Raw genomic sequence first — 25,157 nt, forward strand, 5'->3', positions numbered from 1 at the left:
GGGGTGGGCGGGTCGAGGGGCTCACCTGACGACAGTTGCTACTTAAAGTAGTACTCACCATTCCAACCATATTTTTAACAGCCTTCGGCCAGCAGTTATAAGACAAAGAAAGAAAGAGAGAGAGAGAAGAGAGTTTAGACTCAAGCACAGGTTGTTATGCAACACGAGCTGATCACTGCTTTAGGAAGCGCCACACCAGGCCCGCGGCTTTGACTGGGAGGGGAGAGGAGCAAGAGTCAGCAGGGACACGCAGGAAAACGAACAGCCACACCCAAGCCAGATGCGCTCGGGGTCAGGGTCAGCCAGGCCCTGCCCTTCCTCACTAGGGGAGGAGCAGGGCAGGCCAGACTCATGTGGGGAAGGGGCACAGCGGGCATGTATAGGCCACTCTGTAAACCAAAGTCTACGGTTCCAGAGTGAAATGTCCACCATCCACTGGCTGCTGGGGGCAGCAGGACACTTCCCTGGGGCCAGGCAGAATATCAGGCAGAAAGTCTTTGTGCTGCTACCAAAAGCAAGAAATTCAGCAACTGGCTTTGTGGACTCTTAGCCTTGCCCTGCACATGTAATTCTAGCTTTCTTTTTGTAGAGCACAGGCTTCTAGCCCTCGTGGGTTCAGGATGCTTTAATATGCAACGTTCTAGAAGTGTCTTCCTGATGCTATTCAACAGATGTAACACACTTGTTACAAAATGAGCAGGAACTCAATGAAGGGGCCAGATCACTGTGCTGTGTTCCGTATCTGGGCTGGAAACAACCCCAGGTAGGTGGAGGCTGCAGACACCATTCAGATTTCCAGAGGTTAATCCTAGATGGAGCAGCTTTATTTCCACATAGAAGTAGTTCTGCTTAAAATAAAACCTACTGATAAACATCTAATAACAATGTATATTATTTTTTCAATTATTACACTCCAAGATGACCAGAGAAAACTGCTCTGCACTTTTCAGGGGTTGCTACGATATCCAGAAGGCCTCCCACACACAGCTGTCACCCTGCGGCTTGTTCTAGACCCTCACTGGCCAGTAGGAAGATCAGAAGTCTGTGGCCAAGTTGGGAAGGGCCTACAGGATACTAAGAGTTAGAATCCTCCACATTGCTGAATTAGATCCACATTCTTCTAAAAGAAAGCACATTTTTAAAAACCTGCTAAGCCGCATCCGGCATTAGAGTTGACTTCATGTTCACCGCTGTGCCTCAGTGGCTATGTTGTTCCAGGTAGAGTTCACACTTTGACCTGAGAATAAGTATTGGAACACCTGTAGCCATCCTGGCGGGCTGGCCCTACACCTCTGGCTTAGGGGAGGTGGCTGTAATGCTTGTCAGCTGAAAAAGATGGTGGGTGGGGATGACAAGGTACAGGAGGCCACTGAATGGAGAAATCAGGAAATGCCCTGAGACTACAGGTGACAAGGGCCCCTTAAGTGTCCTCTGAGGGCCCTAATGCTCTTGGGACTCAGCGCCCAGAGAGGACGCTGCAAGAACTCGCCTCACTCTGTGCCCAGCACATGCTGGGGAGGGTTGTGCTCTTACTCCCAACCCTTGCCTTTTCTTTCTAATCACAAAGGCTGAGAGAGCAATGAGATCGCATTACTTGCAGGTTCCGATTTAGGGCCCAAATCACCCTGCCTTTGGCACAGCCCTTAGGCCTGGGCTCAGCTGTACCGGCTCAACTCACCCGGCTGATAAGCTGCTCCCCCGTCTCGGAGGCAGTGATGAGCTTGCAGAGGGCCTGGAGGGCAGGGTTGGGCAGACCTAAACCAAGAAGAGGGAGGCAGGCGTTATCCAGAGGGGCCTCCGCACGTCCAGTCCTGCTGCCTTCCCAGGGGAAAGAGCCCGAAACGCTCAGCATTGGTGGCATTTTCAAAAGCTCAGAACAGCCAGACGTGTGCATCCATGTCTGACTTGGAGAAGGAGAGAAGGGTCTCCAGAAAGGCAGGTGGAGGCGGGGGCCAGTTCTGGCCCTGCTGCAGGTGCACGGCCACTTTCCCAGGACCCCGTGTCAGTCACTCAGGCAGCATCACCCCTCCCCGCATGAAGCACAAAGGGCAGCCCTGAGCATCTGCACCCCGCTTCACCCTGGGGTTGGCCACACGGCTCTGTCAGATCCGAAGCTGCTGATTAAGTGCTAGTAGCAGCTCCTGTTTGCCCAGCCTTGCCTCTTGTCACCCCGGGAAGAGGCAGGGCCAGCGCAGGGCCCTGCTGGGCAGACGATGCCCTGCCATTACAGATCGAGAGATCAAGTCAGGAGCACTCGTTTCCTCCAAGTCAGGAGAGCTCTGCGTGGGGGAGTCCTTGCCATTCCTCAGGACACTCTCGCTCCTTCCTAGCTATGAGACCCAGCGGGCTCCTGCCTACAGGGACCACAGCCACCAACTACGGTGCCCCTGCTGTCAGCCAGGCCCCGGTGCGCAGCCCGTGCGCGAGGCTCACCCAGCAGGGACTGGAGGGTGCTGCTGCACTGCTGGAGCCGGTCGCCCGGGTCGGAGGTCGGGAAGAAGACGGCCGCAGGCAGGCCGCTGGCGGGGGGGTCCAGCCGGAAGCCCACAGCGGTGAGGAGGGCCTGCCAGCCGGGGATGCCGCCCACTTTGTTCTCCACACTCTGCTGGGATGTGTACATGGCGTTGCGCTGCCCGTTCTGAATGCGCTGCAGGGACTTCTCCACCTGGAAGGGCGAGGGGGCGCGGGGTGAGGCGCCGCTCTGCTCAGGAGCCAGCTCTGGTTTCTCTCCCAGTGGCTTTGGGGGAACACAAAGCCGCATGTGTGAAGCCAGTGCAGGGCTGACTTCTGCCACCTGGGCGTGCCCAGGCCTGAGGAGCGTGACGCTGTGGCAACGGTCTAGCTTCTTGCAAGGGAGGGTGCAAAGGGAAAGATGTTACCATCAGAGCCAGCAAGGGCTGGTGCGACTCGGAAGAATTCTGTCCCTTCCTAACCCACTTCCTCCCGCTCCAGGCTCTGCTCCACAGACACTAAAGTGGTCTGAAAACCACCTCAGGTCAGGTGCCTGCCCCAAACCACGTATAGCTCCCCATTACTAGGATAAACCCTCAGGCCTTCAAGACCCCCTTCACTGCCCCATACACTTCACACCAACCAAGCAGTGCCCATCACGGGACCTTGGCTGGCAATGTCCCTCTGCCCCCGTACCTCCAATTCATCCTTCATCCCACATCGCTGGCCTCCACAGCCTATACCCCCCTCCATCTTCAAGTGCCCCTCTCACCTTCCAGGGCCTAAACCAGTGCCTGTGAATTCATCTAAGTAACTACTATTTTAACTCTCCCCGGTGAGCATTCCACAGCACTCCCAACAGCCTCAGGCCTTCCCCTGGCAGTTTTCTCTCTCTAGGGGAGACCTCAGTCCATCCTGAGATATCGCATGCCCTGGGGCACGTGCACCATCACTGGAGGAGCAGAAGAGTCGTCCAAGATGTCACCTGAGACTTTTCTTACAGTAAAACCCCAGGATGCTGGGGACTGACACCACAGACAGGAGGAAATGAGCATTCCTGGGCAGGACAGATGACCAGCCACCTGGCTGCCCAATGGGCTGGAAGGGCCTTAGAGACACACTGCCCACTGGGGTCAAGGGGCACCCAGGGTAGTTAGGAGGTAAGGGCTGGTGAACTTGACCTGTGGCCCCTGAACTCACCCAAGAAGATGAAGCCAAGAAAGAAGAGAAAACCCTCAAGGCCGAATGGGGAGCAGCTGAGAGGCCTGGCTCTTGCTCCATGGCCTGGCCTGGGAAAGTCACATGGGTAGAGAGGGCAGTTCAGTTACCTAAGAAGAGCAGTCGGGGCTGCAGCAGGAAAAAGGGTCACTCTGGAGATGGCAGGGACCTGAGAAGGATCCTAGTGCTGAGCAGCTTACAGGCTCTGTGCAGTTTCCAGGCCCAGGGTTAGAGCAGTGGAGACAGTCTGCCCAGACTCTCCACGCCCGTGTGCACATCCACCCTGTAGCAGGCGGCGTGGGCTACCTCCTGTCAGACCCGAGAGCTGTTCGCGGGCTCAGGTTCCGGCATTCTTACTTGTCCACACACTGAGTTCTTTCAGGCCTGTGAACGCTTTCCTCAGGCAGACCCTAAGCTTAAGAAATGTATGTGACGGATCTGTCACCAGGAGGGCACCGAGAGCCACCACCCCAGGCCCATGGGGCAATAAGTTTGCCCCACCAAGGGGACATGCCCGCCTGAACACCAGCCCCCAGACTCTGAAATCCCCACTCAAAGCTCCCAGCCCACCCCCAGGGCCTGGAGAGAACTCTTCCCTGGGTCCTCCCTCCTGAGCACGGACAGAGCCACGGTTCATGCACCTCTGTCCCGCGAGGTGGCCGTGGGGCAGCGTTTGCATCGAGGCTGGGTGTGGCGTGGGCTGTCCACCCATGCGAGCCTGGTCTTTCTGGCACAGAACTCCAAGGAGGCTAAGAATTCTAAATTATTTGAAACTGCCCTCCAGGTTATCAAGGTGGAAGCATGGAACAAGTTTTATGTCACTGTTTCTTGGCCTGATTTATAACTTTTAAATGTGTAGACAATGGGTGGGGCCTCCATTTGCAGTCTCGCCCAGGCCCCTACAAAGGTCGAGGCAGGCCAAGGGCAGGGTCAGGCTTGGACTCTTCCAGCTGAGTTTAGAGGAAGGCCAGGGTCATCTGATCATAAAGTGCCATCTCTCTGCTACTAGAACTCTATTGTGTGCCAGCTACTCACCTTTTCTCTAACCCTCATGATAACCTTGAAGAGTTAGTCTTATCCCCTTCCAGAGGAGGAAACTGAGGCTCAGAGAGCCCAAGTTACTTGCCCAAAGCCACACAGCCCAGAAACAGCTGTGGTGTGGCCCTCTGCTCTAGGTCACTCCTCAGCGCCCCCTCCCCCAAGGTCTTGGCAATGGCTGCAGCCATCTGTATGACACCACACATTTTGCTCACCTCTCAGCCTGACTGGTTCAACCCTTGGACCTCTGGAAACAACGTCCCCTCCACCTGCTCCTGTCCCCTGATGCTATGGAAACCCTTCAGCCTGCCCCTTCTCCTCGTGCACTTTCAGCGGGCTCTCGTGGGCAACGTGCTCCACAGGGCAGCGTGGGGGAGGGCCACCTCCTTACCAGGTGCAGCAGCACTCGCAGGGCATCCCGTGCACGCTCCGGGTGCTGTAGGATCTCTGTGAGGGCCTGGCCAATGAGCGACGAGGGACTGTTCAGCTTGACATCACTCCCGATGAGCATGAACCCTGTGGAGAGCACAGGAGGGCACCTCAGAGCCGGCCTCACCTCGGCCGGGCAGCTGGGGACCCCCGGCCCCGCCGGCTCCCAGCCCTGGCTGGTCTCTACAGCGCATGCGTGCCTCAGCTACCCCCCCCCCCCCCTCCGGAAACAGAGGGCCTGCCCAGGACACTGCTCCACCGGCGGGACTGTGGGCCGTCTAACTCACTGGGGACAGTTTGGCGCCCTTTTGTGCCTTCTCTTTTAAGAATTGACACTGTTTAACCGCTCAGACAGTGGAGAGCGCTGTTGTGCAGGGACAGTTGCTCAGGAAAGTGCCTCGGCTGTCCCACTGCGCCCGATCAAAGGCAGGAAAGGCTGTGGTCCCAGGGCTGACGCCACCATCTCAAGGAACGATCTGCCTTGTTTTCCCTAAAATTCATCTGTGTCTGTTTGGAACATGCCCAGGGACAGAGGGGCAGGTGTGCTCAGCTCCCCCTTGGGGCCACCAGACAAGGCGGCAGGAGGAGGTGCCCCTCCAGCCGAAAGAAAGAGCAAACAGCGGGGCTGGGGAAGACCCACGCGTCCGCCGGCTCCCGTCCCTCTTCCCACCGCGTGGCTCGCTTCCCAGCGTCCACTTCCGTAAGCAGGGCCTGGGGGAGGCACCGCCGGAGCATTCTCCTCAAGCCAGCAAGCAACTTTAGGACCACCCTGCCCCAAATAATGGAGGGAAAGGGTTTTCTAAGAGAATGAGTGAGCCAAGGGTAACAGGACAGCATCATTAAACATCGTTTTCCCCAGAACAAAGCTGTGACTTTTATATTGTCTGTCACTAAAACTAAACAAGGAGAAACATACCACATCCGTAAGCACGTTGGGAAGACAGGGAGGGGGGTCCCGCACAGAGAGGCAAGGGGCCCTGTCAGGATAAATGGCCAAGGCCAGGGGCCGGGTTCCCACAAACCCTGCAGTACATTCTGTGGGAGTCCGCAGGGCCCACAGCCCCTTCTCATTGCCGGGAGCATAGAGAGTACAGACAACAACGGTGGCAACCCCCAGCACGGCCTCCGATTTCTGCATCTCCTGACAGCAGAAGCAGTTGAGCAACACAGCCAGGCCCAAACCCTCCGTCCTGCCCACCCTCCACCTCGCAGGACGACGGGATGGCCACGAGGTGAGGGCCCCCAAGAATAGGCCTGTTGGACCAACTGAATGTTCTTGAACCTGTCTGAAAAACACCACAGCTGTGTTGTGTTTGTGAAGTAGACAAATGCTTCCATTTCCCAACAACAGGGCTCATCCACCTGGCACCCGCACACGGCCGTGTGGGGCCAGCCCCTGCAGGCTCAGCGTTTGCGGGCCACCTGGGCCTGGGAACGCCGAGGCTCCACTTCAGGGCCTGCCTCCCTTTGAGAAATGACACCAGCAATATCGGCACGTGTCAGCTGGATTAATTTTGAGAGGAAGAGTAAAGTGAATGCCGTTTTGTTCCAAATTGTTAAATATATACATGGTACATTTTTTGCCATTAAAACAATAAAATGTGAGCATTTGAAGATAGTATTTTTGGTGTTCCTCTGTTTCTCAAGGTTTAAGACACTCTGCTTGATGGGTCGGTACCATTGTGACGGCAGTGGTGGGACTTTCCCTTTGCTCTGGAGTGTCCTGGGCATGTTAGGGGCCAATTCTGAGAGAACACCGCAGACTGAAGGACCATGAGGCTGTCAGCAAGACAGCCCTGGCTGGTGCGAGGCTGGGTGGGAGAACTGCTTGGAGTTGGGTTTGGAGTCTGTGGGTTGAGGCCAGTCAGGGAGGGCCCACAGGGACCCCGGGGGACATAGGTCATCACACGGAGCTGAGAGGCAGAGTCCTTTGCCGCCTTCTGTGACCAGATGTCACAGGAAACATCCTCCTTCCACCCCCAGACTCTCTGTGCCCCTGCAGCAGGCCCACTCAGAGCACGTGCTGTCAGCCCTTCAGAACATGTACTACCTCACGCACGGCAGGACATTCAACCCACTCCTCACAGATCATCTCAAATATGACAGGTATCATCAGCACCACCTCTGTCATCCCCTTGTTATCACTGAGGACACTGAGCTTCAGAGAGTCTAAGTAACCTGTCTCAGATTACACAGCCTGGACATGGAGCAAACCCAAGTCTTCTGATGATCAAACCTAGGGTCTCTCTACAACACTGCTCTTTCCCACAGTCGGGATTTTACAGAGGGTGCCATAAAATGGGTCATCCAGTGCACACGAACCTTCAGAGGCGTTTTATATTCATATTCCAATGGCAAACGGTTCTGCTGCTCCCTGGTCAAAAAGACTATTTTAATACCATAGGAATAAAAGACTGATTTGGCAGAAGGCAAGAGTCTCAGCAAATGAGGCTCTCTCCCTGAATCTTCCCAGGCTGCCTTTCCCCAGTGCCCCCTTCTGCCCTCCCTATCCCACCAGGGGGCTGTGAGGATCAACCCCCGAGGCCCACTGACAGAGGCGCCAGCTGGCAGCCCGCACTCCTACCTGCCCAGTTGGAGGGGTGCGAGAAGGCCTTGCTGCTCTGCACCACCTTCATGGCCTCCCCCAGGGCAGCGCTGGTTTTCAGGCCATTCAGCAGGGACGAGTAGAAGGCGTGGAGAAACATCTTGGAAGCAGCCACGGGCACAGGCCACAGAGACACAAGGACACACTGTGCACCAGCAGCCAGGAAGGCCCGAGTCAGCGCAATGAGCCCGTCGGCTGTGACCTTGCCAGTGGACTCCTGAGAGGAGCCGAGGACCACCAGCTTCACGGGAAGGCGCAGGTCCAGGACGTCAGCGGCCGTGAGCAGCAGCTCCTGCAGGGGCGGGCAGTCCGAGATGCTCTCCCCATCGCTGGCGTCGTCCTGTACCCGCAGGGACTCAGGGATTGTGTAGGGGTGGCCGAAGGAGCTCTTGCTGCTGGCAGGGTTGCCATCCACGCTGGGCGTGAGGACCAAGGCCGACAGCTTCCAAGAGATGTGGGTGGCAAAGTGGACGCACTCGGCTTGGGTCAGGGCACTCATGACTCTCTCTTTGGTGGCCACACTGCCCACCAAGGGCTGGCAGCCCAGCAGCTCTGACACCATGTAGGCCTCCTCCTCGGCCGATGGCATTGGTCCCCACAGCCACCTGTCCATCACTGCTGACGGGAGCTTGGGGTTGCCAATGACAGCCGCCATGGATGTGGAGCTGGAGTACGTGGGTGGGTTCTTCCTCAGGTGCGACTAGGAGGGGAAGAGAGACAAGCAGACTGCCCGTCAGACAGTGGCCAGGCTGCCCGGCAGCGGCTGGCTGCACAGTGGGCTTCTCCAGAGCATAAGGACGGCCAGCTCTGTGGTCAGGGCTGGGTCTAGCTTGACTCCACCCGTTCTCCCAGTAACCTTGTCCACTCTAATTCTCAACACCTTTCTGACACGAGTGCACGTCTTACTGAGAAGCACACCTGCTATGACAAGCTCTGGAAAATAACCAGGACTGGACGGTAGCAAGGACCCTTCCTGTTTGTCAAGCCCCGGGGAGGCCTGCGGGAGGAGGCACTGAGGGGATGGAATGTGGAGGAGGTGAGGGTCTGTGCGGTCAGCCTGCCCCGAGTCTTTCACTCCCACAGACCTCCCTGTGTGTTCCTAGGGAAGGGGAAACCCACTCCTATGAGTCAGGGCTTGCAGGGCTGACTGTGTTTAAACTGTGCAAAAAGCAAGTCAATCTCAGGGGAGACAGGGCAAATTAAGCCCTTTAGAGGCACTACATACTGAAAAGATGAGTGTTCCCTTCTGCTTTACGCACTGCAAAATAAAAACATCATTGAATTATAAAATCAGCATAAAGAAGTCTAACAAAGTTCTGATTTTCCCCCATGGTGCCTTTTGATGCTTTTTGGGAAAGATCAAGTATCAAATTATTTCAAAATAACTTTTTGGTGCCTCTGCTTGGTGACACCTTAAACTCAGGAGCCTGTCAGGAGACGGGACTCTTCCATTCCCTGGTGAAGTTGGCAAACAGCCAGCTTACTGTTGTCATCAACACAAGGCTCCCTTCACACGGGCCATCACTGATCCCCAGGGTGCTCCTGCAGCAGGCGCCGTGAGCCGACCCCGTGTGCGGGACCGCGCCCGATGAGGCCAGCTCGCTCTGCGTCTGGGTTTCACAGTCAACCACAGACATGGGAAAAACTCAGAGAAAATCATTTTTCACTTTGAACTAATTCTCTCCCATGAGAACGGTACAATTCGGCAACAAAAACAGTCAAAACTAAGATCTCTAAGACCCTGTGAGGCAGAAACTGACTTGGTTTGAACCATGCCAATGACCAAGGTCAATGGAGGCCGAAGCAGGTCCCGTAGGTGGCACCCACACCCAGGGCTTGGGGCCTGGTTCCTAAACCACTGGCTCCCACTGTGAGGAGGCCCTTGTGACCGAGCCCCACCTGGTGGCCTGAGGGGCTCTGAGAGCAGCTTGCAGCATGAGGGCATTTTCAAGTTTGATGACGGAGCAGTTCCTGCCCCTCCTGCGCCTGGGGCAGGTGCGGATGCTGCAAGGGCAGTGCCAGGTGGGTGGGGAGCGCCGGGGGCCGTGAGAGGTCAGAAGGAAGCCAGGGTTTCAGGGTCTCTGAGCGCGTTTGGAGACGCAGAAGAGGATTCAGGGTTGCTCAAAAGGCTCTCTCATGAGATGGGCAGGGCCTAGGGTAGCTGTGGGGTAGACCCGTGCCTCTGTGGATGGCCCACTGTCGCCCTCTTGATTTTCAAATGTTTCTTCCCATGCTGAGTTTTTGCTGAATGAGACTCAGATCCCCGCCTATTCCCTGCAAGCCGCCTCATTTGTTTTCAGTTCTTAGTTGGCCTGTGGGACTCTTTCCCACTTGACACTAATCTTATTTGTCTGCCATCCCCGCCTGTGGCCCCTCTGCTGGCAGACTTGGCGCCCAGTCAGTGGTCAGCTCGAGGGTGGGGTGAGCGTGGCGATGGCTGTACCTCACTGGGGTCATGCTTGACGGTGGGTAACCAGCTTCCTCGGATACTTGGCCCGCCCTCAAGCCTGACTTAGTACCTTCATGTAGCTCACAACCCTGATGTCACAGCAAAGAAATTTAGAGAGAAATGACACAAATCTTGGCTTTTTGAGGCAGCAAAGAACTGTCAGGGGTCAGGAGGGCTGTCCCCCTACCTCGGGACAGATCTAAATTCATCCTACCCAGCTGCAAGCTGTAGAATTAACATTCTGAAGAGTTCACATCCTATCCCTTGGTAGCCCAGTTTGGCCAGAGAGACCGTGCCTCGAGGACCCCAAGAGCAAGGCCCCCACAAGCGTGCTGTGAGCCTTACCTTGGACTGTGGGCTGAGGGAGCGGATGGAAGGGACGGCGATGAGGGCGAAGCGCTCGTAGAGGTACTCATTGGAGGAGCTTCCCTTCAGGAGGGCGAAAGGGATGAGGTAGAGCTCCCCCTCCAGAACCAGGATGAGCTGCCGGTGCCGGCCGACGGGGCCGCTGGAGTGCATCAGGCCCTGCAGAGCAAGCACGGAGCGCTGACACAGGGCCCGACAGGGTGGGGCTTGCACACGCCAGGCCAGTCCTGAGCAATGGACCGAAACATGCCCAGGAAGGACCTGGCAGATCCAAAGGGTCCGCGCGGGAGGGTGGGTGATGGGTTGGGGCGCTGCCTGTGGGAGCACCACCAAGAGGGGGCTTCTGCCTGCCTCACAGGCCCCAAGGAGGAGGTTAGAGGACAGTCTCTTCAAGTCCACAGAGCAGGCAGGAGACCAGGGTCACCAGCACTGGAGGGGGATGTCCCACAAAGATAAGGAGATCCAGTAGATCCCAGTAGATCCAGATGTTTCTATAGGAGGCAGGGAATTAATGCAAAGTGCAGTTGAACAGAAAGAGCTCTGCGAGTCATGCTGTGCCCCAAGGACCAGGGCAGGGGGTGCAGTGTGGCAGAGACCCTAAGAGCAGTGCAGGCATGACTCCTCTCACAACAGCAGTGAGAACTCAGCTGGAGTGGGACGTGTTGTCCATTTCAATGGGCAATATGCTAGAAAACCAGAGTGTGGACAGAAGGTTTGGGAACTGGATGCCACCCCCTGGAGGAGAAGGGCTCCTCATTCTGGGACCTCCCATGACCTCCGGGCCTCTGTGCTCCTCCTCTGAGGAGAGGATGGCCCCTTGGCCCCGGGTTCTGTGGGTGCTGCCCCCACCCGCTCCCCTGGGGCTGCCAGGAAATCCAACGCACTGATGTGACACCCACCACTCTGGAGAGGCCCGGCTCAAGGGCCTGAGGGAGGGGCGCACGCAGACCACAGCAGACAGACAGACGCCTCCTCACTCCCACTCCCTACAGACACATTTCTTTCCAAAAGAATTGCTGATGGAGACTAAGGCCATATGAATTTTGATAAAATAAGTAGGCAACAATTGTGAGAACTGGCCTAGACACAGGCTGAGCGTAAATAAAGAGATGAAACAGAAGCTGCTGCTGGCACTCAAGGAGAGGCTGCCAGGAGCCTGCAGGGGGAGAACGTCCCGGGGGGACCCGTGTGCGAGCACCGTGTGCCCGGGGCGCTGGCCCAGCCCTGAGCCTCAGGGACGGCGCTGGCTCTGAGGGAGAGTCACAGCCAGGCTCCCCTGGCCCTCACCCTCCTGTCAACCAAGCAGAGCGCCCGCCAGGGCGCCGCTGTGCTCCAGAGGAGCGAATGTGCACGCCTAATCCGTCTGACGCACTGCTGCGGGCGCTTGGCTGAGAGTGGCAGAAGGAACTCAGCTAACCCAAAGTGACAAGTGCCTGGCAGGACACTCAGTCTGTACAAACGCCCTGTGGGTTTTGTTTTTTAAGTTCTAGATGCATCTAAAAAAAGCAGAAATAAAAATTATTAGGTCAGTTTTCTTCTTGTTTGCTTTAAGAGCTATTTTCCCAGAAGGGATAAAAAAATTGCTGTACAACCCAGAAATGAAAAAGTGGGGTGTGTCACAGCAAGCCCAGTGCTGTCTGTGATGAGTTTCAGGGTTGGCACAGGGAGGTGGGGAGGGCTGGGCACCCACAGCCGTGCTCCACACCAGCCGTCAGCTCCTGGGCCTCCTGTCCCCACTGTGGGCTACACTGAGCCCCTGCCTGGCTAAGCAGGCGGAGGTGGCACCGGGAGGCTGCTCTGGAGGTCAGCACACCGGCTGCTGCAGTGTGCCAAGTGGACCTGGGAGCTGGATCGGAGCGGCTGGGCTGATGGTGCCCTGACCTTGCTGATGGGTCAGCAGCTGTGACAGTGACAACCGCTGGCTGCTCAGCGAGAGCCCTGCTGCCCGACATGTGGGCAACGTGGGGGCTTGGGCCACCTGCCATGTGCAAAACTGGACCCATCCTCAGCTGGTCCAGGGTCACCAGGCATTGTCTGGATGAGATGCCAGCCCCATCCTTGCATGGACTCTGCTGCCGGGGCTCAAACCCCAATAAACCTCTGTTAGGTGTCATCCCAAATGTCACTGATGTCATCAGAACACACACCACTCTCGGACAAATCCCTGGTCATGACAGCACCTATATCGCAGGCAAATCAAGGAGTGCTGGGCAAGGTAAGAGGCGTAACACTGAGGCTGGAAGCTGTTTAGAGAACGGGGTCACCGGTAGAATGTCTTTGCAGGGACTCCGCTAACTCTAAGTCCCTACTTGTGAGCTTACAATCATGTGCTCAGAAAAATAAAATGTACACAAGAAGCCGTTACTGAGTGAGACAGTATAAACATAACAGCATCACAGAAGTCTAAAATGTCAGCTGCAGAGGGTGGGAGCGCTGACCTGGGACGTGAGGCTAGAACCCACTGGGAGGCTGCACCCCGCTAGAAGGCTGCCCTGGCATGTGAGGGCTAGGGAAGGCCCAGACTAGGCAGAAGAGGCCTGTGGGATAAACGGAGGGCAAAGCTGGAGAGGGACATGGGAGCCAGACTGTGGAGGGCCCCCAGGTCAGGCAAGAAGGTGTGGCTCTTATATGCTGCACGGACCTGCCATGTGTCCTCTGCTGAGGAACCTCCAATGAAGCACTCAGAGGCAGCTTGCATCACAGGAGATGGGGCCGTGCACGCTAATACAGACAAGGAGACGCACACCGAGAGAAGGGGACAAGGAGACTTGCCAGGACTTGGTGAAGAGTGACCTTAGTGGTGAGGAGAGAGAAAAGCCTCTGAAATTCTAGCCTCAGAGATTGGGAGACTGTTCTCTGAACTGCATATCCTAATTCATAGGTCTGGTCCTCCCAGGACAGTGCCTCATCGCTGGTACTAAGCTGGCGCCAAATGGGACCCCTGTCCGGGCAGTCTGGAAGGAGGTGGGTGACAGCAGACCGGCTTGTGAGCAGACAGGTCACACGGCAGACTGACAATTCCAGTTAAAAGGCACTGGCAAAACTGATCGGAACATGTTGGAAAAGATACCCTGGAAACTGTCGTCTGAATTCTGCCTCTAGGATATACAAGCATTGTCCTTGTACTGAAAGATTAGCTATAATCCAATGTGAACTTGAGAACAGAAAACAAAGTGATGTCTCTATCCAAATTATGTGTCATCTGTTAGATGGAAAAGAAGAGACGATTCAAGGAAATGCGCCTCTGCGCCTCCGTGTGTCAGTCTAGAAAGGGTATTTGTTGGCTTCTTATGTTCTGGGTTTGAAAGATAAAAGGGCTTAGCATCAGCCCGACACTTGCAACTAACAGAGTCCCAACAATTCCAGCACAGACTCGGACTTTCTGACCTCTACAGTTTCTAGAAATGGATCTTTGAAGTGGAACAAGACAAGGAGGCCAGGTGTACTAAAATCTGTCTCTTCCCCCAGGGGCACCCTTCACTCTCACCGCTGGACTGGGACCCCACCCGTCGCAGTGCGAGTCCAGGCAGCAAATACACTGGAGAGCTCACTGCGGGCCACGCCCCGGGATGGAGTGGGGAGAGACGGGGTGCCCCAGGAGGGAGTCCTGGCAGTGAGCGGATGTGGCTCAAGCCCAGTCTTTGCCAAGGGAGAGTTCTTTAGAAGGGGCGGGCAGTGGGCATCCTGGTGGTGGCTCTGGGCAGCTGTTATCAGTTTACATTGCTCCCAGCTCCCGACGCCGGGTCAACACCTGCTCCGGCGATAGGCTGCATTCCCACAGCCAGCTCTGTCCCGTGAGCACAGTGGGGCGCATCCTCAATGGAGGGCACTGAGGGGCACTGCATGGGGCTCTCCTGCCAGCCTAAGTCTGCAGTGCATGTGTGAGGACATCCAGGGAAGCCCAGAACGTGGGCCCTCTGCGACCTTGCACTCTGGGCCTGGAGATAACCTTCCCACAGCCCTCTCTGCACGGAAACCAGGCCCCGGCAATCCGTGCACTCCGCAGGCCTCCTGTCCCCTGGGATGCCTGGACTCCCACTCACCCTTGCCATGGGCAGCTCACTGCCTGGCCTCCTGCCTGCACTCGGAGGGTGGCCTGTTGCTGGCCCAGTAACTCTAGACTGGCTGCGGTCTGGCCAAACCAGCAAACGTCTTTGCTCTGCGGGGGGCTGGACCCCACCTTCTTCAGAGTTTGTTCTTTCTTGAGTTTGCCCCCTCAGCCCAAGAGAACCATACAGAATTTCCTTCTACCTTAGAGTTACTCCTTTAGCAAGGGAATAAATCTTGATCTTAAACTTCCCCTGGTTAACCTACTGTGTGACCAGACTCAGACTCTGTCTAGCTGGGCTTGAAAGGTTGGAAAGCCTTGTCTAGTGACCAGGAAGGGAAGGTGCATTCCAGGGAGAGGCCTTTGCCATGGGGTCTGGGTCATCCGGCTGTGTTGGGAGCACTCGCTGACCTGGAATTGCCAGATCGCGGGGTGCGTGGTGAGGGTTAGGGGTGGGGGATGGTTCCGAGCATGTCGACAAGACACTCACCTCCCAGTACCTCAGTTGCCAAACCCACAAGACAGCACTCACGTCCGTTACCTCACAGGCCTGTGGGGCAAAGCTAGCTGTAGCAGTGTGTGGGGCACCATGCCTGGCACCCCCAGGGCACTGGTATATACTGGTCAAATGTAAATTCACCACTGTCTTCAGGTGCTTGAAATAAGGTGAACACAGGCCCTATTATTTATACTATTCTTTTCCCCTGGGTCTCCATCATTTTGCCAGTTCAACTCACTCCCTTTCCCTCCAGTGTTTATAAACATCCATTTATAAGCATCCAGCTCCAGATTTTAGCCCAGGGACTAAGAGAGACCGATGTCACCACCATCCCTCTCATCCTCAGGTCACCACTGCCATCATCCACAGCTGTTTACTGAGTGTCCACAACACCTGACACCTGTGAAATCCGCCACCAAGCAGTTACCCTGAAGTCAGGTTTCTGCGTCTGTCGTTCTCCCAGGCAACCCCACAGATCTCGAATGTTCGCTTGGGTGGTGAACTCTGATTTGATCACCGTTTTGGTCAGTGGGGATCTCCTATATCTACTCATGGTGACCAGGGCTTCTGAACTGTTCAGAAAGCACTGAAATCAAATGTGATGTTACATGTGTCCTGACTTCTGGCTTAAGAACCATGTGCTCCATGCACATCACCAGGGTTCAAAGCATCAGCCTACACCCTCCATACTTGGGGAGTTTCATTTTCACAGGAGGACACAGGAGGCCTCTCAGAGTTTCACAGCATCACAGGGCAGGGGAATAAACATCCCTGGTCACCATGGGGGAGAGAAAGAAAACTCCTGGGTCTGTGAGCTTTTGGGCTGATTAGATTTAGGGTAAAGCGGACTTTACTGTCTACAACAAGGATTCCACAAGCAAAGAACTGCTGGGAACCTGGATACCCCAGAACCAGGTACAGGATTAGGTTTTTCCCTTGACTCACATTTTTGATTGAGTGAGTTGATCAAACAACTTTTTAAGGTAGAGGAATCTTTTCTGTGATACTTCTGAGAAATCTTAGTGTCACGGATAGGTTATCTAGTTTCAGCAAATATCACATACCTGTTGGAAATAACCCTCAAACCATGACTAAGATCTACCAAGATCATAGACACTGTACTCCAACGAAATGCAACAGTAAAAATTCAACTTGCTCAATTGTGTTCTTTGGCCAACTAAATAACAAACCACTGGTTTGCCTGAAGAACCTAAGAAGGGGGAGGGGTGAGGAATTCAGGTGCTGGAGAAACATGACCAATGGCCAGCAAGAGCCAGAGGGGCCTGCCTGACCCCAGGGTCCAGCCTCAGTCAAATCAGCCAAAAGGTCTGCTCATGCTGCAGGAGCCTGCGTGCGGTAGGGACCCTCCATCTCTTGGCTGGCCTGGTTAAAATAAGCCCCGAAACCCTCAGAGGCAGGAGTGCCTCAGCTTACCCGGAACCTGCCCCGGGTAGGGCTGAGACGGCTGCTGCACAGAGCCAGAACCCAGATGCCTCTCACTCAACAGCGCTGACCCAGGTGAGAACACCACTTACCACGCGGGAACTCGCTGATTAGTCTGGGTGTTCTCACCATCCGTTCCAGTGGCACAGACAGCTTGCGAATAATTGCCTCAATTTTTCCTTCTCCTAATCAGTTGTGGAAATGGTTGCCGTCCTTGGGTGACGTCTGTCCTCATTTGAATATCACTACAGATGTCTCAATCAGAAATCAATTAGACAGCCTGGCGGTGGGGCTGCCAGCCCCGAGCACGCACGCCAGTCTCAAGGGCCTCATGCTCCTTCCACATTCTGGAGTGTAGGTCTGACTGTTTCTGTGGACGATATTCCCTGGCTATCTCCACACCCTCCAATCTATTTAGAAAACAGCCATCTGATCGGTCAGTCTCATCTCCCAGGGCATCGGTTCTAGGGTAAGCTGGTTTATCACGCTACTTGATTTTGCACGAGTCATTTTCCCCCGGAGCAGTAATTACAGTCACGAGCCAGCCAAAGCCAAGCTCTCCTTACGGCTGAGCCCTTGGCAGAGCCAGACTCCTGCCTTGCGGTTCTTAGATGAGAGGTCTTGGGTGAATTTCTGGAGCTCCCGTGTTTAGGAAGGCAGTTTACCAACCTAACGACATGAACAGCAAGTTGTGAGTAAGTTTCTAGGGTCCTGAAACAGGTAACTCCACTTACACAGGTAGTCTCATTAATCAAGAGCAGAGGTGGACAAGGGGTCCTTTTCTTTCTGATCAAAGTCATTCACTCTTGCTACCTGTCCTTGATTTTTAAGACTGCAAATATAGGAAACAGGAAATTTAAATTAAGGGAAATAATGAAACGGATGACAGAGACTATAACTAGAATGAGTCCAAACTCCAAGGATCCTGAAAGTCCCCAAATCTGGACCTTTAAAGAGTGATTTGACCAAATCCTAGGGAATTTCCTGTTCTAAATCTGGTTCCTGGCTTTGGATGAAACCCCCGTCTGCAAACTGAGGGAGCGCAGTGGGACGTGAGAGAGCGAGCAGACTCAGGAGAGCAGCCCCACAGCCCCCAGGACACCGTGGCTGGCGCATGGTTGTGTGTGTTCCCACTGTGAGGACAAGGCTGGTCCAGGATCTGTCTTTCACCACAAGCAGAGAGAGCCAGGTTCACAGGCATGGGTTACTGTCCTTCACTCTAATTTGATTAAAAGCAAATCCATGGAGGGGGCCGGCCCGGTGGCGCAGTGGTTAAATGCGCGCACTCTGCTTCGGTGGCCCAGGGTTTGCAGGTTCGGATTCCAGGTGCGCACCGACGCATGCTTGTCAAGCCATGCTGTGGTGGCATCCCACATAAAGTAGAGGAAGATGGGCACAGATGTTAGTGCAGGGCCAATCTTCCTCAGCAAAAAGAGGAGGATTGGCATCAGATGTTAGCTTAGGGCTAATCTTCACACACAAAAAAACAAATCCATGGACACAAACAGGGTCCCATTCCCTTTCACACCAAACACTTGCAACACTTCTTTGGTGACACTTTCTCCTTTGGGTATCAGACAGGCATTGACTTAATGTTTGCTGATGGCTCACGTGCAGATGTAAGTGGGTCTTCCTCAGAGAAGTGGACGTGCTCGCGCCATCCTGACAGCCAAGGGCAGCGTGGTCCCAGGAAAGAGCCACGACAGCGCTTCCCTTAAGCCAAATTAAATCAAATACTGGTGCAAGCCTACGGTAAAATATTATTCTGTTCCACTTTTCATATTGTCTGACCTAGTCCCTTAGCAACAGGACTGCGGCTAAACAAAGGCAGTTGTTCAAATAATTATAAGGCCCATGTGAAGAGGCTAATCGTTTTAGTCTTGAAGTGTCAGTGACTCATAATCTTGGACTTTCGCTTTTGATTTGTATTTTCATTGAAAATGTGGAGAAGGGTCTGGCTCTGTCTGGCAGCGGGCTGACGGTGCTGTGTCGCCCCCTAGTGGCCACTGGAGCAGGATGGGTGTGCTTGCCTTGGGAAGCTGGAGGATGATCCAGGCCTCCTCCTCCACCTGGACCTCCCGGAGCTCTGTGCAGCCCACCAGCCTCTGGCCCTGGCGGCCTACTCCACCTTAGCACAGTCTGTGAGCATCAGATACAGGACTGCTGCCCACTTCTCAGCCGTCTCCTCCGGGTCCAGGACAACGTGTGCCCTGCACAAGTCAATAAATACTCGTTGAACGAACAGATGAAACGGGGGATGGAAGGGACTCCTGATTAGATTCCAACTTTTCAGTTGAGTGTTTTTACTGAGACACAATGGATCACCTTAGACAAGGAAAAGCTCTCGCTCTGATCATTTACTTTAACAGCCTTTGAAAGGTTTCACTCTATGTCTCATCTGAGGCAGCCAAACTCCTTCACTATGTTCAAACACCTCCGTCACAAAAGAGAATAGTTTTAATATCAGGAACTAAGGATATGCTTTCGAAATAAGCGTCTCACTTCGAGGTTAGACCACTCCTGCAGCTGAGCGCACGGGGCTCTGTTGCATCTGTTCATACAGCGTAGCTCCTGAAGGCAGAGGGGCCACTGCAGCCTTCAGGACGCTGTCACACGTGTCTGGCGGCAGGGCTTTCTCCCTTCCTTGGTTAACTCTTTATAAAGGCATGATTACGATCATTGTTCTATCTTGTTTAAGGCTCAAGTCCATAAATCTTCCCCTTCCTAGCACCCCTGGAGGAACACAGATGTCCAGACACGAGCTACCACTAATCCCATTGGTATATTTTTATTCTTTAAATCACAGGGGAAAGACCTCAGGGAGAAAAACTATCTACAAAACACAGTGCAGATTTTATAAACTCACAGAATCCCCTTTAAGGATGACTCGTGGTGCTGTAGCAGCTTCTCTCCTGGGTGGAAGCACTCCTACAGATGGAGGGAGGAGCCGCCTCTCCCTACCCCAGCTTCCTCTTCGTGCTGCTCTCCACCTAGAGGATTTCTGCCTGATGACAGAGCCCCTTCCCAGCCACCGGGGCAGCATCAGCCAGTGAAACAACACCTGGGTATGGGTCCCCTGCAGGCATGTTGCCTGGCCTCGTGATCCAACTCTGAAATAAGCCAGAAACCTGGCACCATGCTGGCTGGCAAGGTCAGGGGGCTGACCAGATTCAAAGCTGCTCGAGAGCGGGCCTAGCCCCTTCCTTCTGCTGCATAATCTCTCAGAAAGCTCCCAGGGGCCACACAAGAGGGGCCACGGAAAATCCATTAGCTGATTTCTGCCTTGGGTCTTCTGCTTTCTATGCCAAACTAGACCCAAAAAGCAAATGCAGCTTTGGAGCATGTACCATTCATATACTTTACTGAGTGCCAATATGTACCAAGCCCTGTGCCAGCTGCCAGAGACACAGAGATAAGGGACTGTCCTTGCCTTCAGGGAGTGTGAGGTGGGCAGCAAGGGAGAGAACAAGAGGCATGCTAGGAGCTAAGTGAGTCCAGTGAAATCTCGGGTGTCATGAAAGACATCGGGGACACATGGGGCCTGGCAGCAGAGGGGGGATGAAGGCTGCAGGGCAGTGGAGAGAAGAGGGAAAGGAAGAATTCAAAGAGGAGGGGACACTTGAGCTGGGCCAGAGAGAGGAGAGGAGCTCGCCAGCTCCAGATGACCTGAGTCTCCGAGTGCCATGCTGGGTCATAGCGAGTCTCCGTCTTTGCCTTCGGCTCCCTCCGTCCTCCCCACCTCTCCACCAGCCAATTCAAAACTCATGGATCAAGTAATCTGGGACCTGAATGCAAAAGAGGAAATGCAAAGGGACTCAGAAGGCCCAAGTGAGTGAAAGAATGGAGGGTCCAAGTAGCCTTCAGAGGAGCCAGAGGATCAACGTGAAATGCAGAGCTCAGGGCAAGAGCAGGGGTTGGGGGTGAGTCACTGAAATAGACTGCATGATGGCTGATGGCAGTAAAGAAAACTTGAGAAGTCAGCCTAAGGATTTAGGTGTGCATTTCTTCCCTGAGATATGGCACATAAATCAGGCTAAGTTATTATGGCATCTGAGATGCTCCGAGCCAGAGTGCTCTCTGTAGGCTTGTCCCCCATTAAAAGGAGGACACTGAGAGGATAATAATCCTAAGAAGGAGAGGACAGCCAAGTGTACTGCAGGGAAGGAGAGACAGGGCTAGGCTGCTGTGCTGAGGGACCGGAGGCCCTGGGGGAGGGAAGGCTCAGCAGGATGGTGGTAGCGACTCAGACCTCCATCTTGGAGGCAGATATCCAGGCACAGCAGCCACCACGCTCCGGGTGCGCACTCGCCGCTGCCTGGCATGCTTTCCACATCCATCTACTCCCTCCCTGCTCTAACCCAACACGTTCATCGTCCTCATTTTCTAATGAGGACATAGGTTCTCAAGGAGGAGAAGGAAGCAGCTTGGCCAGGATCACCCAACCAGGAAAGGGCAGTGCCAGATGCGGGTTCAGCCTGCAGGGTCCCAAAGGCTCTGTGCTTTCCACCACCCCCATCTCCCCGAGTGAGGGAAGTCCAGAGGGCACTGGCAGGAGTGCAGCCTCCTGAAAAATACGAGGCAAGTTGAGACATATCCTTGGAAGGCCAGGCAGGGAAATGCATAGGCATTTCCTGGGGACGAAGGAATCACCGTCAAGGTGTGGTTTCCTGAGGATATGCTTCACCTCTATCAGTTGGCTGAAGCGGAAGAAAGAGCTGCTACAACATGAGAGACAAATCTCCTACCCGGCTGCAGGCAGCCACTAGAAGGTACACAGGCCGGCTTGCTGCCTGCTCGCAGAGCCCATCAATCACAGCTCTCCCCGCCTGAGCGCCGGGCCCCCGCAAAGCACAGCCTCCACTTGCTGCAGGTACCCCAGGATCTCCTAGGGGTCTGTTATGGACTGAATATGTGTGCCTCCCCAGATCCATATGTTGAAGCCCCAACCCCTAGTGTGATGGTATTTGGAGGTGGGGCCTTTGGGAGATAATAGAGCTTAGATGAGGTCATGAGGGCAGGACCCCCATGATGGGATTAGTGCCCTTTGAAGAAAAGGAAGAGACAAGAGACTAGAGCTGTCTCTCTCTCTCTGCCATCTGAGGACACAGTGAGAAGGTGACTGTCTGCAAGCTAAGAAGAGAGCCCTCACCAAGAAACTGACCATGTTGGCCCCCTGATCTGGGACTTGCAGTCTCCAGAACCGTAAGAGACAAATGTCTGTTGTCAAGCCACTCAGGCTGTGGTATTTTGTTACAGCAGCCGGAGCTGACTAACACACAGTCATATTCAAAGGTATCTGATGGGCTCGCCCTTCAGATTCACGAAGACCCCTGAGCCCTTCGGCATCCTCCACCCAGTCAGAGAGCAGTGTCTGGACTGGAAAATGATGTGCAAAGACCAAGGCCACAAAAACCTATCAGCTGCCACTCTCAACCTTCTAGAGAAATCACAAGTGCAAGGGTGTCTGTGATGGAGTCAGTGACTCCCGACAAGGGCAAGGCCACAGGATCTGGTCTCATCAGCAAGCACAGCCCTGGCTTGAAGTTGCTCAGGCAAGACTTTCAAATGAGAGGTGGAGAGTAGGGAAGCACTCCCAGCAGGGTGAGGCAGAGCCACAGTGTCCCCCGGGGTGCCTGCTGGAGGCCCACACTGACGGTGTGGTTCCTACTGACAACTGCTGAGACGAGCACAGCCCTGCGCCTCCCTGAGCCTCCCAGAGTCTGACGAGCAACCTGGGAAGGGAGTATCATTTCATTTTGTCCCTGGGGTAGCGGAGGCTGAATTTACCCCAGTAGTAAGGAGCAGAGCTAGGACTTGAACCTGAATCTACCAACTTGAGGCTCAGGGCCTCATCTACTAACCAGCAGCCAGCCAAGAATGTGTGTCTACTCTAACTTCCACATGCTGACTGAGAAGCTAGACAGAGAGGACTCGTGTTCTGGAAAACCTGCACGTGGGCACTGACCAGTAAATGATGCGTTCTGACGCCTAGATGCCTCTGGGAGGCACTTACCCCTTCCATGGGCGCTATGAGCAGGTCGTACAGAGCACGGAGCGGGGACCTGGCGAATGAGCTCTGCCTCCTGGGAAGAGAGGAGGTCCCGTCCTTGATTGGCGACATGGTGTTGCTGACCAAGCTCGTCATGCTCTGGCAGCTCCTGGGGAGAGAAGGGCCGAGGGATTAACCAGCGTACACGCAGAACAGGCGGGGACTCGCTGCTCACCCCAGAGTGCTCCAGTTCCTGGAAATGGCAGGTCAGAGGCTGCACTGCAGGGCCTGGCCTGGCCTCCCTCCCGACTTCACCCCCTTTTCCTCCCTTTCAGGTAATTTTCACAGAACAGTGAGCACTGACAGAAACCGCAGGGTAAACCAGCTGCACACAACAGCTTACATTTCTACGGAGTTTTTCTGCATAATCAAATGTTCCAAAGAGCTGCTCAAAGGATTTAATTACATCCTTGTGTGGAGTGGCTGTGTGCAGACAGAGGTGAGGACCATTAGAATCAGTGGCAGCCACCAAACTGACAAGGAGGACAGTGCCCCAAGGTCACTTACTCTACGGGGCAGGAGCCACGGACAAGACAAGGAGCGTGTTGGCCCCAACTTGGGCTCAGGTCACCACTAGGCACCCACCTGAGCCCAGCACAGCACAAGGCCCAAAGGCCCCCATCAGGTGGACACTGGGGAGTGCTGACCAGGCAGCCCCTGCAGAGTGGGCTGCAGGCTTCTGTTTTGCTTTTTAATTTACGTTGCAATGTTCCCAGGCAAAGTTTTATTAGTAAGGATGATATTTTCAACCCCAAGGACCCCAAGTCTCACCATCTCAACACAGGATGAGAACATTCACTGATTCATTCATTAATTTAGAAAACGTTTCCTAAGCACCGGCTGCCTGCCAGGTACTGTTGTAGGCCCTGGGGACCTACAGAGGACAAACCACACAGGTGAGCAGAAGAGGCAACAGGCAGGGGAAATAAACCCATTTCCAATGCAGGGACCAGGACCAATACAAACCCCATGCGTTTCTCAGAACCTGCTCCTCAGCCCGGCCACTGTGGCCTCAGCACAGCCTCTGGTGATGTTGTCCACATGACTGTTGGATGTCAGTGGTCTCTCAACCTTGATTTAACATTGTGCACAGTTTGGGAGCTTCTGCTATGTATTCAAGGACGCTTAAGGATAGAGACCAGGTCTTACGCTGGATACACCACCGAGCTTTGGTAAGCACTCTGGGCTGCTGGCAGTGGCAGCTCCTTGGTTGTTACCTAAATAAAAACCAGAAGGTGGCTTTCCCTCCTGGGCCAGGCCAGGGTCCATGACCATTAAGAGAAATGATTTGAAAGATTCCTTTGTGTTTTCCCGGTATGGGCTTCTGCCCCCTGCCTTCCCCGACCCTTCTCAGTGTTCTCAGCAACGTCCCGCTTGACCTAAATTCTAGGGTCGTGCCAAGCCAAGCTGTGAGCACCCTTGGCCCACCATCCTGCTCTCTGCGAGAGAAGAAAGAGCAGAGGACTTAGAGGGCCTGAGAGCCCGCTCACACCCACTCCTCCGTCTAGCTCACTCAGGAAACATGCAATTAGAAGCGCTGGGGCCGTGGCGTGTCTTTGCCGTCAGAGCCAGTGAAGCACAGATGACCCTGGAGTGACACTCAGAGGCTCACATAATTCCACAGAATACCCGCAAAGAGCAACACTCCCCTGGAGGAGAGTACCAAATTGCTCTCCAGAGGACACGTTCTGGCATGACATGCAGTGTCTGTCACGGCACTGTGTGTTCCTACACATGGGCCTGGGTGTGTGCGGACGAGGATCCCTGCCTAGAGAGCCCGTGCTGCCGTCAAGACAGCACTATGGGGTGGCAGCAGGACTGCTCAGCGCCGTCTGGCTGTGCACCTCTCGTTTCACTCCCTAGACGTGTGTCTGCCTGGACTGCGGTTTGCAACCCCATTTGGGGCACCTGAGTCTCATGAAGCAGCAGACGTCCAGTGGGAGTGCCATGTCCCCAGACAATGCTGTGACTGCAGGTCCTCAGGGTGACTGATGGGGCGCTCCACAAACCCCAAGGCTCTGAACTAAAAAGCTTCTGGGAAAAGAGCATCCCCACGAGCTCCCCTCTGGGGTACAAGGAGACCAGCATAATCCAAGTGGCACGGGAGGGCATAGGGCGCCCCTTCCAGCCGGCCCAAAGCACGCTACTTACTCCAAAAAATTAGAACCACACACCTGGCCCGTCTGACTCCTCCCTGGTGAGGGGAGTCTGAGGGCACAGGCCGTCAGGCTGGACAGGCCATGGAAGCCTGGGCAGGGCACCCTGCTGGCAGTGTGAGCTGCTCCCTGGTTTCTGGAAGCAGCATGGCAAGGAAGCGCCAGGGAAGGGCAATTCAAAAGAGGAAAATGTCTGGAGGGAGGTGGGGAAGTGTGTGGCGGACAGACCTGCTGGGTGTGAATCCCAGCCTGGGGCAGGTCACTCACCCTCTGGGACTCACTTTCTGCATCTGCAGAAAGGGGAAATACTGCCCACAGGCAAGGAGTGTCAGGATTGGAGAGGATGGCTGCAAAGCGTCCAGAACCTGAAAGGTGTTGAGAGTCTTAGCTGATGGGAAAGTGCGAC

The 25,157-nt window shown here is 54.7% G+C and overlaps 1 protein-coding gene across 3 annotated transcripts in view; it reads right to left on the reverse strand.

The window, feature by feature from the left end:
* TTC28 (tetratricopeptide repeat domain 28) overlaps positions 1–25,157 on the reverse strand; it is a 600,025-nt gene that overhangs the window by 8,239 nt on the left and 566,629 nt on the right. For 2 of the 3 annotated variants that reach the window (XM_058531683.1, XM_058531685.1), the window contains 7 exons: positions 22,560–22,704; positions 10,536–10,715; positions 7,721–8,441; positions 5,099–5,223; positions 2,434–2,665; positions 1,679–1,755; positions 59–82 (listed from right to left, as the gene is read on the reverse strand). In XM_058531683.1, the coding sequence (XP_058387666.1) occupies positions 59–82; positions 1,679–1,755; positions 2,434–2,665; positions 5,099–5,223; positions 7,721–8,441; positions 10,536–10,715; positions 22,560–22,704 (1,504 nt within the window). The remainder of the gene's footprint in view (positions 1–58; positions 83–1,678; positions 1,756–2,433; positions 2,666–5,098; positions 5,224–7,720; positions 8,442–10,535; positions 10,716–22,559; positions 22,705–25,157) is intronic. The other variant, XM_058531684.1, reaches the window with a different exon arrangement.

The sequence above is a fragment of the Diceros bicornis genome, chromosome 35 (assembly GCF_020826845.1).
Source record: "Diceros bicornis minor isolate mBicDic1 chromosome 35, mDicBic1.mat.cur, whole genome shotgun sequence".
NCBI classification, from domain to species: domain Eukaryota; kingdom Metazoa; phylum Chordata; class Mammalia; order Perissodactyla; family Rhinocerotidae; genus Diceros; species Diceros bicornis.